At 36.7% G+C, this 16,463-nt stretch overlaps 2 protein-coding genes across 2 annotated transcripts in view; both read right to left on the bottom strand.

Annotated features, from left to right (window-relative positions):
• Positions 1 to 8,759, bottom strand: part of LOC306855134 (voltage-gated potassium channel subunit beta-2-like) — a gene marked incomplete at its 5' end in the record, with an annotated part of 108,353 nt that extends 99,594 nt beyond the window's left edge. Inside the window, one exon of the mRNA XM_079393585.1 lies at positions 8,615 to 8,759. The remainder of the gene's footprint in view (positions 1 to 8,614) is intronic.
• A 641-nt stretch (positions 8,760 to 9,400) lies between these two features.
• Positions 9,401 to 14,654, bottom strand: LOC306855098 (Parkinson disease protein 7 homolog). Its single transcript, XM_079393551.1, has 6 exons — positions 14,461 to 14,654; positions 13,455 to 13,556; positions 13,108 to 13,167; positions 12,758 to 12,827; positions 10,416 to 10,502; positions 9,401 to 9,831 (listed from the first exon to the last, which is right to left on the bottom strand). Exons 1-6 carry the CDS (start codon positions 14,548 to 14,550, stop codon positions 9,671 to 9,673), a joined length of 570 nt encoding a protein of 189 aa, XP_079249677.1. The 5' UTR covers positions 14,551 to 14,654; the 3' UTR covers positions 9,401 to 9,670.
• Positions 14,655 to 16,463: the final 1,809 nt, after the last annotated feature.

Genomic DNA, 16,463 nt, shown 5'->3' on the forward strand with positions numbered 1-16,463 from the left:
GCTAGCAGGATTCCTAAAGAAAACAAAACAATTGTAAAAATCATCAAATAAATACAGATGTTAAACATTCTCAGAACTTTTCAACTTGGATTTCACAGGTTTTTCAGTTTGTATTTATGTTCCACGTGGAATCGCCGAGACCGCGACGCGAGCACCGCCCCAACAGCACAAAACACCCCCGAATTACGAGAGAAAGCTGCAGCTGTGCGGAGACTCTAGGCTCTTCAACACGGGACGCGGCAAGCGGCAGAACTGAGGTTGCGCTCACACCGCGGTCCCGGGGCGGACATTACCACAAAAGCCCAAATGACGCCACACTTCAGCTTTGTACATCGAAACGAGAGCTGGAACAATTATTTCATCCTCCATTACTGGCAGGATGAAACCTCCATTACTACGAACTATATTAACGCTAACATTAGTGGAGTGCCCTGATGCTAGTATTTCCTGTCACTGTTTAAGTTCAGAGATGAAGACTGATATCTAGCGGTCGGGATATGAACTAAAAACGAAACAACTGCCATGAATCTTGTATGATTTTTTTTATATATTTATTTTTTTATATCGATATTCCGTTTTGGAGAATCGATACAGTATCACCAAACAAAATATCGCGATACGTGTATCGATATTTTCTTACACCCCTATTTTCTGATTATGCAATCCATATGAAAATACAGAAAACACTATTTTATCAATTAATTATTATAATGTTAAAGCAGTCTTCTTACTGTTTTTTTCCCCTGAAGAATTCATAATTATTACTTCTGTGGTGCACCGTGGCAAGCTTTATGTGTGCTCCTTGATCACTGATAGGCTACAGGCAATTAAAGGCTCATTATTATGAATTATATGGTTTATTAATATAAAGTGTGAATAGTCGACTAATCACTTCAAATGAACGACTATTATTTGACCAGAAAAATCTTTAATTGATGGTAGCCCTAACTCAAAGTGTCAGAATAATTAAATTTCACCATATAAAAATGAGGTTGTTACTGATGTTACTTTTATAATAATGAACATAAATTTACATCTCCATCCCAGCTCAAGCTACTATTACAGTCAACTTAAGCTACTGTCAAATATGCATTTTTAAGAGACAAAAAAACAAAAACCTATTATTAATATTGCTGTCTGCACTGCAAAGTGTGCAAATGCATATCAAAAAGTTAGGCAGCAAGATTTGAAACAATATAACTCAGAACATGCAGAAAAAAAGTAAAATTATATCAAGATATTTATTTTGCTAAGCATAAATGACTGGAAAAGTGTAAAGAACTCAAATATGTGAAGTGTTTGTCATGTTCTGCCCATAAAGAGTTGCTTCAAACCATAATTAATGGTCTGTTATTCACAACTTTCACTTAGGAGTAAAAATCTGCCTTTAAACTTGAAAGAAATATTGAAATTTATCGTGACAATTATCAATATTGACTGATAAGAAATTTTATAATGATAATTTTTTTGGCCATATTGCCCAGCCCTATAGTCCTGCCTCAACTTCCTGTTTCTGTAGAAAACACTTCAAGAGCAAAAGGAAAACCATATTATCAGAAATAATATGGCACATAAAAGTTGGACTTGTATCAACACAACAAACTCGATTCCACAGGAGACATGCAACAGTGATTGCTTTTTAAGTAGGCAGTCTAAATCGCTTTGATTTGTTAATATTGCTCATGTCAAGAAAAAAAATGCAATTCATAAAAAACGTTACCGCCACCTGGCCAAGTTTCACTCATATTTGCCACTTGGCAAATGTCCATTTTGGACCTTGTATAGTCCATACTTGCAAAAGATTTGCCAACATGACTGGGTGGTCTAAATGACAAGACACACACAAACACACATTAACACACACCTGCAATGCAGACAGGTGTGATAAATGCCGCAGGTTACACAGATCTGCAAGTGCACACCTTCTCCCCAGTGGGACTCCCAAACATGACTAATGTGCCAAGACAACAGCTCTGCGTCCGCACCACAGGATGATTTGAGAGAACTGTTAAGGAGTTTTCTCAGAGGAGAACCTTAAATCTACATGCAAAGCTTCCTCCATGACTGCTTAAAAAAAAACAGTCCGGCAAGTATTCAGGCAAATCTGCTGAAAAAAAAAAAACTGCTTGAAAGTAAGTGATATCCCAGATTATCTGACTAGGTACCACATCTCAGGCTGTCATCCTCTAGCATTCTCACCACATCCATCTTTGGACAGTGTCTCAGGATCACATAACCCACACAGACATCTAGAAAAAGACCTTGAGTATCTCCATCCGGCTCATGTTAAGCAGTACAGAGAAAGACACTGAAACTTTACATACTATAAGACTCTTATATAAGGAATTGTATGGTGTTGCCTTCAGTTTATAAATACAATATATAGACCCAGATTCATTTTATCATTGCAGAAATTACATTCATAATTCAAATAATATCTTATATTATTGATTATCATGATTTTGACATGTAAACCAACAATTGTTAGAGATCAGAGAAAATATTGAATGATTCTAGCACTTTTCAGGACGAAATACTGATTAAGCATTAAAAGAACCAGTTCATCATTTGTTCATGAATCAGACTGTACCATGTTCTTGAAATAACTAAAAAAAGAACTGGTTCACAAAAGTTATTTGTCCGAGAATCAGACTATATACTGGTCATGCTGTAAAGAATTATAGAAACCATAAAAAAAAGTGATTTATTTTTTCTCTTGACCTTTAGTGATTCTTTTTTAAAAAGAAAAAAGGTTCAGAGTAAGAAATTATTCTAAGTTCCCATCCCTACAATACACTAATCAGGTTAGATGACATTGATTTTAACACAAATGAAAATGAGACTATGAGGGATAGTCTTTACAATGGAACGCACAAAGTTACTAGATTGCAGAATTTTCAAAACCATTTTATGGAGTTTTTGTCTGCTGAAAGATTGTTAAACAACAGCACAATCCATTGAACATTGTACCTCTATCACTCAGAGCCTTGTTTTCATTCCTGTCAAAAATTCTGAATGGCGCTAACCTGACTAAAGTCTATTTTTCTATTTATAATAGTAATGTTTACATTCAGCTTTATTTTATGCTATATTGTTTACCCAAACCAAAACCACAGGATTAGAATTAACCCCTGATATACACCAAATGCTGCATGGAGGAATTTCTTGCAAATTGAATTTGCTATCTGACAGCAGTTTACTTTGTAGCTATATTACAAAGCCAATATTATGGCTTACAAAATGATACTATGAATTCTACATTTCAATTACTGATGCAGTTTTATACTGCAAAGTAAAAAAAAACAACAACAGTGCCATCCCATTCCCCAGGTCTTCTAAACAAGGTTGAGATCAGACACTACAAAAGTGACAGACATCCTTTACAAAAGAACAAGCTCCAGCCTTTGAAGTTGCCACCTTTTTTGTGTCGTAGCAGCCATTAAAAACTTACTGCACCAAATCCCTGCGACTTGCACCTTCCTCATATTCACCAGCCTCGGCCCAGTGCCCAGAGGCAGAGCGACACCATCCACACACAACCTAGCAGGAAAATCCACTTCCTCTCCAGCAGACGGTACTTATAATAACATGACAGCTCAGAGAAACCATAACTCAGCCTCATCTTCACAGCATCTACTATAAGTAAGCCATAATAGAACATGTATCATCAATGTCGGACTGCGTAGCGTAAAGCCAGCATTTGTGGGCAACAGATGGGCACTGCAGCAGGTGAGAGCATGATGCTCATATTCAGCCATCAAATGCTTACTCTTCAATGCATTTAGCGCCTTTCAATTGTTTAATGTTATTATGATGCCTAATGCTAATTTCAGCAGACACAGCATGCATTAATCAAATTTTAACTCCCTGTGCTATACGGTATGCAGATATACCTCTCAATGCAGCAAGCAGATGCAGAGACAGGAAAGGCAAGGAGACGGAAAGACAGGATTCCCTTTCGCTGCACGGTACATACACACATATACACTCACGCTTGGGTGAGAAGCAGGATGAGATGGTTGCTGCTGCGGTGTTTCCTGCTCGGTGAGGCTGAAGAAGAGTTGGGTGGGTGCAGCCAGATTGCCTCCGCTGAGCATCAGAAACGACGGCGAGAGAGAGAGAGAGAAAGGGAGGGAGGGCAAGATGAGACGGGAATGGTGAGTGGGTTTATCCTCCACGCTACCCTGTCAATGTGTGTGCCTGTATGGCTGAGTGCATGAGTGTGTGCATGAGAGGGGGCGGATGGGAAAGAGAGAGAGAGAGAGAGAGAGAGAGAGAGAGAGACAGAAGCTGTGTGCCAGCGAGTCTCCCGAGACAATGCCAGTGAATAGAGACTGAGGAACACAGTGCGTTAAATGCAGGGTCCCTCCCCCTTACATCACACTAACACAGTGCTCTGCACAGTCAGCGCAACATCTAACCATATGGAGGAACAACGGGTGCAAGAAGGAACAGACAGAGAGAGAGAGAGAGAGAGAGAGAGGGAGATACAAGAGAGAAAAGGAAAAATAAGCTAGCGTGTTCAAAATGTTTTCATAAAAACCCACTGCAAAGATGTGATTTCACAGTTCTGGAAATGTCTCTACATGTATTTCTTCTGCATTATGATGGGTGATACATCTGCTGAGTCAAAGGACACACTGCAGGTGTGTGGTGAAATAAACCGGGCCTCTCTTACAGGACATCAAACTGCATTTACAATGCATTCAGCTTAAATGGATGTACATCCTTTTCTGTGGGAAATAACATATAGCAGGAGTTGCTTTTATGTCATCAGGATTTGATCGGCTAATTAGCCTATTATATTATTGGTTAATATTGATTACAATTTTCCCACCCATGCAGCTTTAGTTAAATGAGCAAAATAGTTTTCAGCTATAATAAAATTTAATCAAAATGTAATATTTCAATTATTAAATAATATTTCAGATATTAAACTGTTTATTTTCCACTTTAATTTTAATACTTTAAGTATTATGTATTGCCACAACATTATATAGTCATGACAAGAAAAAGAAATATACAATAAAATATAAATATTTTAAAACAATAAATTTGTGATTAAATAATTTCTAAATAAAATATCAGTTTAGTATCATTGAGATCCTATTATAGTTTTAATTCAATTAGCCTAAAACATTTGAATTTGTTCATACAAAGTACATTTGTTTAATACTGAATGTATAACAACTGCAATATGTCAGACATTGATGGATTAATTAAATGTAATTTAAACATAACTTTAAATTTGACAGTTTATTTCATTTCTCTATATTAGAAATATTCCCAAAGAAGAGGATGCTAGAAGGATGCAAGTGAAGAAAAATGGAGAAAAAAAAAAGTTATTAAAGCATGTCAACACAAAACCTCTTATAAAAATAGCCTGTATCAAATGGCACTATACGTTTCCATCATTTCAGCTTCTGCACTATAGATCATCATCTCATTTTCCACACAGGTTGTATTAGCACATGCCTTAATACGAGAAGTTTGGTCGCAGCTTCAGGGACTGCAGCAATTCTAGCATTTCTACTGTGTCACTGGTCTTTGGCTCACATCCAGCCATACTACAGCAGATCTGTTTGCCACCTCTATTCCCATCCTTGCAGCATGGAGACCACAAGGAAACGCCTCTACATTTAGCCTAAGTACGGTCCTCCTAAGTGGTGCATTTACTTTGAGTGCTAAATAGGATACAGAACAGCGTAAGAATAAATGCTTTCTTGAAGACCACAGTAGTCTATTAAACATTTATAAATTCATGTGTATAATTCATATCATATTATATATATATTGACACTCTATCTACAGTCTCAATCAGGAGTGTCAATGGTCCATATGAGAGATAGGTGGACAGTTGAGAGGTTCAAGGTCGCTTACAATAAATAAAAAAATAATAATTTTGAATAAAAAGAAAAAATGAATAAATAAAATCAAACTCATTCTGAAACAGTACCAATGTGCGCTGTACACTGGATAAATATTTTCTATTCACTATTCCATTTCTGTAAAAAGTTGTATGTTTCTAGGAAAGACCGTAAAACTATTAAGCGTGTAATATAAACCTAAACTGAAACCTGAAGTTCTCATTCCATTCGGTATTCTAAGTGCTGACTTCATTCTAACCAACGGATATGGTTTAAAAGGGAAGATCCAATCAGGGAAGTCACTGAAGAGTCTCATAATTGCATCATTTAACCAATGATTCAGTCGGGCTAATAGTACCACTCCTTGCCAGAGTCCAGCCGCCAGCTCTCTACTGTACAGCTACTCAAGCAGGAAAATGTGCTGCAAAATATGCCAATATTCTAGAAATGTCTTTGAGGAAGAGAGGAGGAATTCATTGCCCATCCTTTCTAGATGAAAGAATCACTGAAATGGATTCGGTGTTATAGGACCAGCATTTTCTAATAATATTAACTCTGAAACAAATTTTGAATTAGCCAATTATGGCAAAAACAAAAATCATGATTATTTAACATGATTACTTATTGACTTTGGAAACATTCTGCATTTACTGTATTGTAAATTGTAAAATCATACACATACATATATACATATAGCCTACTATACATACACACGTATGCTTGCATGAATTTAAAACAAAGAACAAAACAAGACAATTGTTGGCCAAAAACATAATTGAAAAAAATGATTAATTGCACAGCTCTAGTCAACTACACAAGCTATTCAGATTATTATATATCACAATCACAGTGATACCAGCAATGCTCTTTGTGCTGCATTTGTGTGTAAGAATGTTACTCTTTTGTTTGAATGACTCCTGGCAGTACGCTAGTCCCAAACGCAGCTTGTTATAAGATGAGTAAGGCAGTGGTTTCTATTTATACACTGCTTTGCAGCGCTGCAGTGGAACGGAGCAGAGGCCAGGAAAAAAATAAAAAAATCAAGATGTGCTTGCATGCAGCCTGTGAGGAGAATTTGTACCTTTTTGCTTCACCTTCCTCTTCCTGCACTCGAGTTGAACAGCACATTCACATGTGGCTTGAGGGGCGGTCTCAAATAACTGCAGCCCATTTGAAGTGTGAAAACGGTAAAAGCATTCTATCACCTACTGTAGCAAAGGTTAAATGATAAAAGGAGTTCACTCAAAAATGAAAATTGACTAATAATTTACTCAGCTTCAGATCTAAAGTAGTTTGCTTCTTCATCAGATTTGGAGAAATGTAGCATTACATCAAATGCTCACCAATGGAAACTCTGCAGTGAATGGGTGCCGTCAGAATTAGAGTTCAAACAGCTGATAAAAACACCACTCCAGTCCAGTCCATCAACTAGCATCTTAAAATGGGAAAGGTTGCAAAACAAATCCCTCATTACTTTTTAATTTTAAAACATTGCTTCTAGCTAAAGGAGTCCTTTATCCATAATACTGCTTTCTCCAGTGAAAAGATCAACTTGTCTGAAACAGGAGAGTTATATGCGCAGATCAAGCACTGTTCACAAGTGAAAACAGTGATTAACAAAAGTCTTTGAATTCTGATGTGAGAAGACAAAAAAGAAATGGACTTTTTCCACTGGAGGAAGTGTTATTATGGATTATAGACTCACATTTTGGCAAGATGCAAAGGTTTTGAGGTTAGAACGCCTTAAAGATGAATTTGTTTCTTACAAACAAAGCTTTTGACTTCACAAGACATTAACTGATGGACTGGAGTCATGTGGATTATTGTGATGTTTTTATCAGCTGTTTGGACTCTCTTTCTGACGGCACCCATTCACTGCAGAGCATCCACTGGTGAGCAAGTGATGCATGGGCCAGATGTGGGCCGGATCTGGGCCAACACTGCTTGCTGTCTGGGATGCTACATTTCTCCAAATCTGGTCCGATGACAACAAACTCATCTGCATCTTGGATGGCCTGAGGGTGAGTATTTTAATTTTTATTTATTTTTTAGTAAATTTCACACATTTCAGATTCAGGTCAATTTGTCCTGTCAAAAATCCAGATATGTAATGTCAACAAAATGGAGCTAGCAACAGGTTATATTCCCAGGGAATTCATGGGAAAGCAATGTAAGCTGCTTTGTATAAAAGTGTCTTACAAATTTGTTAATTGCTCTACAACATGTTTTCTAACTTCCCTTATAAACAAAGTACAGGTATAACCATACTTCTACCAAAATACCATACCACAGTGATTATTTTATTTAAACTAACATGGTATTAGCCAGTCATAAAAAGAGATATCTTTACACTGCGATTAATAAATTATGTATATATTTCGTTTGTTTTTCAGTAGCAGTAACGGTGTTTTGGTGTAAACTATGGTAACCAAGGGCAACACCGGTAAAGGGCCATGAAAAGGATATCCTGCAAAACCCATCTCTAACTTACTTACAGGATGCAGAACACATCTCTGGCATGTTTTCTTATTATTAATACTATTCTAATGGGAGAAGATGCGGACTACCAGTACATTAAAGCACAAAATCAAACAAACTAGCTAACAGGCGAGTAGCAAAACACGATAATTTCCTAAGATAACGGCAGCTCAAGATATTCTGCGATTTACCTCAGCAACACAAGTCCTTAGTCGTGATTGATTTCTTGCATAGCAATAGCTAAACAGAGTATAAAACAGTATTCTTACCTTGCAGCAGGATAAGAGTTCATTAAACACTTTCTTCGCCGCTCAAACTGTGTTTAGTGTGATGTCGCGCTGAGGAAAGACGGTCAAGCAGCATCCGATGACTTTTTAGCCGCTTTTCACACTTTCGACACGCGTTACAAAAGACGCACTCGCGCTGCGCAGGGACGCTCCTATTGGCTGGTTGAGGCGCGTTTGATTGGATGGCCTCGCAGTACGTCACTAGAAATATGTTTCAGGCGTCCAATAGTTATACAGACCTTTTCTCCAACTATCCATCTTTTTTGTGAATGTGTTTGTGTCAAAGCTTTTTGAAATTAGTTATTTCTGAAAAAGTAATTATTATTTCTCAAATTCTCATTTTCAGTACATTGTTATTTTTAATCATACTTGGTCTTATACTTACTATAAATCTTATGTTTTGTCTTTCATGGGCATAAAAAAATTACAAATCTTTGAAAAGCCAAAAATTACTTTAAATTTTTATCCTTGTATTTTTTCCCCCTGGCATTACGTTTTGGCTATTTATTGTATTATTATTTTTATGATAGGTCTCATTTCCTATTTTTCTTGTTGTTCTTTACGTGTTGATACAATTGCATGCACTATAAGCTGTTTGGCACAAATAAATAAATAAAACAAACGGTGTTTGTTAAAGAGGAACAAATTAAATGTTGACTTAAAACTATTATTATTAATAATAATGCTCCTTTTCCCTTCTGTTCATGCCATCAAAATGCTCTACATTTATCAGTTCATGTTAAATGCATAAGTTATTAAGAGACACTATGAGTTTAGTGCACTATGACTTTATTCTGGCACAGAAGTTAATGAGTGCAGAGCAAGAGAACGGGGAATCAGACCTCACAGAAAGCCATATAGATTATCGACTGTCAGTCTGCAGCAAATCTCTTCAAATATATATTTAAGTAACTTCATTAAACAGTCATATTCCTACACATCAGAAAATCACATGCAACTCTAAACCAATTAAATTCAGCTCCCTTTCAGATTGGCATAGCAGTACAATTGTAAGTGCAGGATCTTCACAGTTTGCGATCAGTCTTTCAGAATGAGTGGGGCTTTGACTTGGGCAGCAACCTCTGCACCCATGAGCTCCTCCACTATAGTCAAGGCAAACTCAAAGCTGGTTCCTGGCCCTCTGCTGGTGATCACGTTACCATCCTTCTGAACACGAGCATCTGAATATTTATAATGATCTGGGGGAAGAACACAATAATTCATATGGCTAAAGATATCACCACGGTCGACAAGTGCAATCTTTATTTTTCATTCTCCTGCAGCGAAACGAAACACAAAAGCACCCTAGTTTAAGAAGAACAATACAGTGTAGCTTAATTATGTAATTAAGAAATCCTGAATGACCTACAGCATATCTAGAGATACACAGAACATACATATCCATAGTGTTTAATGAAATGCAAAGGTATTGTCCACCACAATTTCTATATAAAGTCAGCTTTTTAAAACAAAGAAAAGAAGCAGGAAGAAGGCTAGTATGTGAGTTTTGAAATCTGATTTGAAACATGTGACATTATAAACGCGCACATCAGCCCGATCGCTTTATTTAGCGTTCATCTAAACACTAAGTTTGGATTCATCAATCGGAATGATTTAGTTCCAGCTGAAACAAAAGGTGTCCATGTAAACATAGCTATTGTGTACCCTCTGTTGGATGTTTATTGTGTGTTCTTTTCCATGACATGCCCCTCAAGTATGCAAGTTTCTATCACTGACATTAAAGGCCTGTGAGAAGAATACTAGGTATATGCAGAGACATTACCACCAGCCATCATCTTGTCCTTGGCACCTGGATGGGTGGTAACTGTGCTGCCATATGCGATACCATGAGCCAAGAGTGCCGTCGGGCCTGCAACAGATCAGAAAATTACATTAAGTTAGACAATTTATAAAAGCAGAAAAATGTGATAAAAATCCTGTGATTCTTATTTGTGCTATTTGCAAAGCTAAGCATAGCTATACACCCCGTTTGGTGTGTAAACGTCCAATCACATTTTCTTCAGACAAATGTGCAAACCTAGTTATTTTTAATATAAAACCCTTGCTGAAGTCAAACTGTGCATGATTCAGTGCCAGTGTCTGGAAGGGGTAAAGTGACTTTAACGTGGCTACCAGCCAAACATCAATATACTGTAATCTAAAATAAACCAGGTATACAATTTCCATCTAATTCTGCAATCTGCATTGGAAGAAGTATAAATAGGGATCTAAAAATAACAGGGTTTTGCTGCAAGTTATCCCTGGCTGTGCACTGAGCTCATCTGAACATTAATGAAAAGAGAGCACTTAACTATTGATTGTGCACCCCGGCAGACGCCCAGTGCAGTCTAGTGATTACACTCTCTCTGGCAGGACATTTACTGACCGATCTAATCCTTGCATCTACTGTTACAGGTCTAGCTTGTGAAAAGCTCAGTCCACAAAAAGGAAATAAAAGAAAGGCAAGTATAAAGGGTCTTTATGTCCCAATCACAGTCTTTTGTTCCAGAACATTTAACAGTAACATATAATCTAAGTAAATAGGCCTTTAAATTTCATGTTGATTAACAAATCTCATTCCTGTGTTCATGTATTTTCTTTTGAAACAGGAAGTAAAAAATACTGTGATCAAATAAATAAACAAAAGCGGGGGGGGGGGGGGGGGGGGGGCTACTATTATATTGCTATTATTATTATTATAGCTACTAGCCTTTGGTTTTGTCATAACCCTTCAAAACCAAAACCTATGACTAGTCATTGGCAGGTGGCATTAGAAAAAGAAGACATTTCTATTCCATAAAACTTTATTGGACAAAAAAGGTATTTACCCCTGGTCAGCAGATGTAATCAGTGACATTTAAGTATTAGCGAGTACTATTATAGTTTTTATTAATATTTTAAATTAGTTTTTATTTTACATTTTTTTTGGTATCATTTAAATTTTAGTTAAATTTTTAGCAATTTTGTTAAGTGTTTGTCATTTTATTATTAAACTAAATGCAACTTTAGATTTTTTTGCTTTTAAAACTTTTAATTTTACAAGGTTTACAAAAAGGGTTCATATATATATATATATATATATATATATATATATATATATTTATTTATTTATTGTGTGTATTTATATATACACATAATAAATAAAGTACACATACATATATTATGTAAACAAAAACTTTTATTTTGGATGTGATTAATCGTTTGACAGCACTAATACACACACATATATATATATATATATATATATATATATATATATATGGATAATTAAAATAAAATAATCATTTCATTTTCTTATGTTTTTTTAACTAGAATTACAGAATTACCCTGAATATCATGAGTGTTTTTCACTGATGTTAAAAGGGCACTAGAAGTTTAGTCGGTCAACTTTTAAGAGTACACCAGCGTATGCATATGCAAAGCTAATTAGACATGGATAAGGATTTCGAGTTTGCCAGTGTAATTACCCAAGAAATTATGGGTGCTAATTTATTTTTGACAATCTGATCGTGCATTCTGAATCTACGGACACAGACTCGTTATGAAGGTACTCCACGGCACTAAAAGAAGCCATTTCCTGTTCAATAGAGATCCCTATGGGGACATCTGCCGTTTTCTGGGACGCCTTCCGCTCTCCTCTGCTCTCTACAGTCACATGGGCTCACTGTCCTCATTCACCACGTCCTTCACGAGCCCTTGAACGGCAAAGCTGATAGCACACATCTCTGCGTTCAATACGCCCACAAATGAAGACGGACGTGCTTAATACTGGCAATTATTACAACTCATTATCCTCATAATTTATATTTCAGATTTGTAGTTTTACAGATCTGCAGTCATAATTATAATCCATTGAGCCATGAGCATCATATTGACATGCCACACATCGGAAAGAAATCTCCCAGAAATTATCCAGATGGTTCAGGTGTACAAACGGAGGCAAAGGCCCGCTGGGGAAAAAAATGACCAAAGGCCCTCTGGTATTCATACTGGAGGGAAAAGGTAATATATGGCTTCTCGTGCTGACATTTTGCATAATGGAGCAGCACTGAAAGAGTGGAAATAAAATGCTGGTTATCCAGGAAAAGGTTCATGTGTGCACAGAGGTCACGATATGAAGATTACCTGCACAGATTGCAGCGATCAGACCCTTCCTGCCCTCCTGGTCCTTCAACACCTCTTTCACAGCGGGAGACTACAACACACACACACACACACACACACACACACACATATAACATGCCATTACTGAAATCACTGTCACACTGGCACAACACCTCTTCAGTTTACATAATTATGCAATGTTTGTATTTCACAATACGAGCGCATTTCTAACCTCAGCAGATGACCCAAAGATGTTTTCTATTTATTTGAGGGACACGGCATAATGTTATACAAGATGCTCTAATGGTGTGAGAGCTCTCCTATGGAATCCGTTCAACTGTAAAAAACACATAATTAAAGCAAAGTCGTACCTCAGAAAGGTTTTGAGCTCCAAGCAAACCTCCAGGCAGAAGTACGACATCATACGGACCCTGTCAGGAAAATGACATTCATCTACATTAAGTTGCAAACTGGGGTGTTTTGATTATGTTTGACAATCAAGGATGTTTCCTTACTATAGCTGATGTGCATATGTTGATATCAAGGTTTTGGATGTGATAAATTGAACATATTTATAGAAGTCTAGCTTCATCGAGTTTTATTGGCAATGCATTATTTGGCCAGTGGATGGAGACAGCACTCCATTCACCTTCAGCTTCAGCTTCATTCAGCACAAATTAGTTCTAGTCAACTTATGAGGAGCTGGTTAAAGCCAGACCTGTTTGCGGGCGTCCTCTAGGCTGGAGTCTGGGCAGATCATGACATCACGGCTGCACTGCACCGGCTCTTTACCCACCAGACCTGCCACTGTTACAGCAATCTATGGGAGAGAGGAAAAAACTGCAATGAAATGAACATATCTGCTTTGTGTGCGTTTATATACACATATATATATATATATAAAGTTGCAATCAAAATTATTCAACCCCCCCACAGGCTGTAACAGTTTAATAATTTCAAATGTAAGCTTTTCTGAAGATCCAGAGTTTGGGGGGAAATGCATCTATAGCAGGTTAGTTGTTATATATATACATACACAGCTATATTATAAATATTCAACCCCTGTTCAACATGTTTTTAAGTCACTTATTTGTATGGCAAGGCACAAAATTGTGCAAAAACCCACAGGCCTATATAAAAACTGTAATATCATGAAACATTATTAAAATTTAAAATAGCCGTTTTCTATTTTATTATGTTTTAAAATATAAAACAAAATTTTCAGCATCATTAGTCACGTGGTCCTTCAGAAATCATACTAATATTCTAAATATTTGCTGCTCAAGAAGCATTTATTATTGTTATGAATAAAGTTTCAGGATTCTATGATGAATAGAAAGATCAAAAACAGCATTTATTTGAAATATGAATGTTCTCCAACACTATAAATGTATTTGTTGTCACTTTTGATCAATTTAATGCATCCTTATTAAATAAATTATGAAGTTCTCTCAAAAAAAACTACGTATAAAATCTCTGATTATGTAATGTCAGAGTCCAGCTGACTCTCAAACTTTGGCATTTACACCCTGGCAGCAGTATGTGACCATATACCGCTGCACATTGAACAGCCACTGATCTCTGCACTCACTTTACAAAAACAAATGCAGAAATTCAGATCATGCATAATATGCCCCGCACACATAACTAGTTGCCTACAGACTTGCACACAGCACTGCATTTGTGCGAAGCTCCACAGCTCAATGGAAGAGTGCTGTACAGACCCCCGCTCTGCGCATGACATCCACCGGGATCACCGTCTCCATCTCCTCCGCGCCCTTCGCCAGAATCACCAGAGCTCTTTTACCAGCCATGACTGCGAGTCTGAGGCCTGGGACTGTCTACAACCCCAATCACACACGACACATTTATTATAAAAGTGTTTCCGGGTCTGGCTACTTCTGGGGCACTGTCAGGCAAAATAAAAGTCTTCTTTTTAAAGTTCTTCTTGAATTTAATGTCAGTGATTTAATTTATTATATTTCTATGTGAAATCCTATACTTTGTATTATTGTTAAAACAAAATAATGCGTATCAAATCTCAAACAGAAAAAAGTTTATTTTTATATTAAACAACAACAACAAAAAATTACCCTCAATATCTCTGGTGTAAAAATCAATTTCATTGTAAATAGTCTGCAAAGAGATGAATAATGTAGATCCATCGAACAGAAAATATGCATACTATACACTACAGATTTATTTTCAGTTATGGAAATGAAACTACAGTAAATAGGCTACATTAATAATACCTGAATAAAAGGGTCCCTTATATAATTCCTTTTGATCGGTTTTATCCGTCTGTATCTCCTAGAATACAGTTACAAATGGCTTTTAAAGCCATTAAAACAAGTTAAGTGTTTTCATAATAATGTTTAAAAAGTGCATTTACAAAAACAAATTGTGCTCACTTACTCTCCTTATCTTGTTAACAAAATTGTATTTCTCATATCAGAAGCCACTGTTTTATGTTTTGCTTGCTGAAATACAGCATTACTTTGGGACTATTTCTAACTCGTGTAATAAGAAGGCTTTAAAAAATAGCTGAAGCTGTTTAATCTTTTCCTTTGAATGTAATGTGTTTCCTGTCTAGTAATTTATTTGTTTTGTCATTATTAGATTTTTTTTTATTATTATAATTATAACTATGTATTTTGTATTGTAGCTGCTTTATTGGTTGATATAATATTCGTCATAAATAATAATAATAATATATTTGTTTTTAAATGCAACTCTTTGACCACTAGAGGGCGATATAGACCACTGAATGGTAGTTTCAGGCACAGTATTTGTAACTGGCTTGTTGATGGGCCTGAAACAGCATTCAGTGTCATCATCTATGAGCAACAGAAATGTTGACACTGGAGGCAAATTTCCAACAATTTCAAAGGACTGGAAGATAAAGGATTTTTACAAATACATTTCTCCAGTGCAAATCTAAATCCTAAAGTCCCAACAAAGTCTCAAGCTGTTACAGAAAAAGCATCTAGAGTTTCTTGTCTCGGACACCTCTCTCAGGTTTGCACATCTCTGTGCATTGAGACCCTGATATTGAATGCATTGGTCCAGAATGCACTGCAGATACACACAGCAGCACAGGTCCTGGCAGCGGCCTGTTTGTTGCGTGCCTGTGTGCAAATCCAGCAGGCAGCGGTGATTACCAACATATGCAGCTGGGATCAACTGAGCTCACACTACATAGCTTATTTTCCCTTTATTTAATTATTTCCCCAACTCTTTACCCCAGAAGCTTATAGTATGCCTGTGTTGTAAATATAAAATGGCAATTAAAGTTGTTTGTAAAACAGATAACCCTGGTAAGACTGAGGGATTTGGCTTGAAAACACAGGCGATGTGGAGTCGCCTGCTTAACCATCTGTGCACAATCCTCAACATACTCGCTGCTGGCAGCCGCTCGAGCTGGTTAAGATGCACTGACACATTCTCAAGACAAAAGAGAACATCCTTGAGTTTGGACTCAACACCGTTTTCCCTGTCGCCTTGTGAATTGGGCCTATCAGAGATGTACAGTGTTGATGTTGAGTTTATTTGTTCTCCCTGAAAAAAGTTAAGATTTCTTGCACCAAAACTGTCATAATTTAGTGTACATGACCATTTTACCTTTCTCTGATCTTATAGTTAAGACTTCTCTATGTAAATGATGTAAGTTAAAACTGGTTCCAGGTTTATCATACATCAAGAGTCAGAGTGATTGAGTAATATTTCT

This window comes from Barbus barbus (assembly GCF_936440315.1).
Source record: "Barbus barbus genome assembly, chromosome: 35".
In the NCBI taxonomy this organism is placed as follows: Eukaryota; Metazoa; Chordata; class Actinopteri; order Cypriniformes; family Cyprinidae; genus Barbus; species Barbus barbus.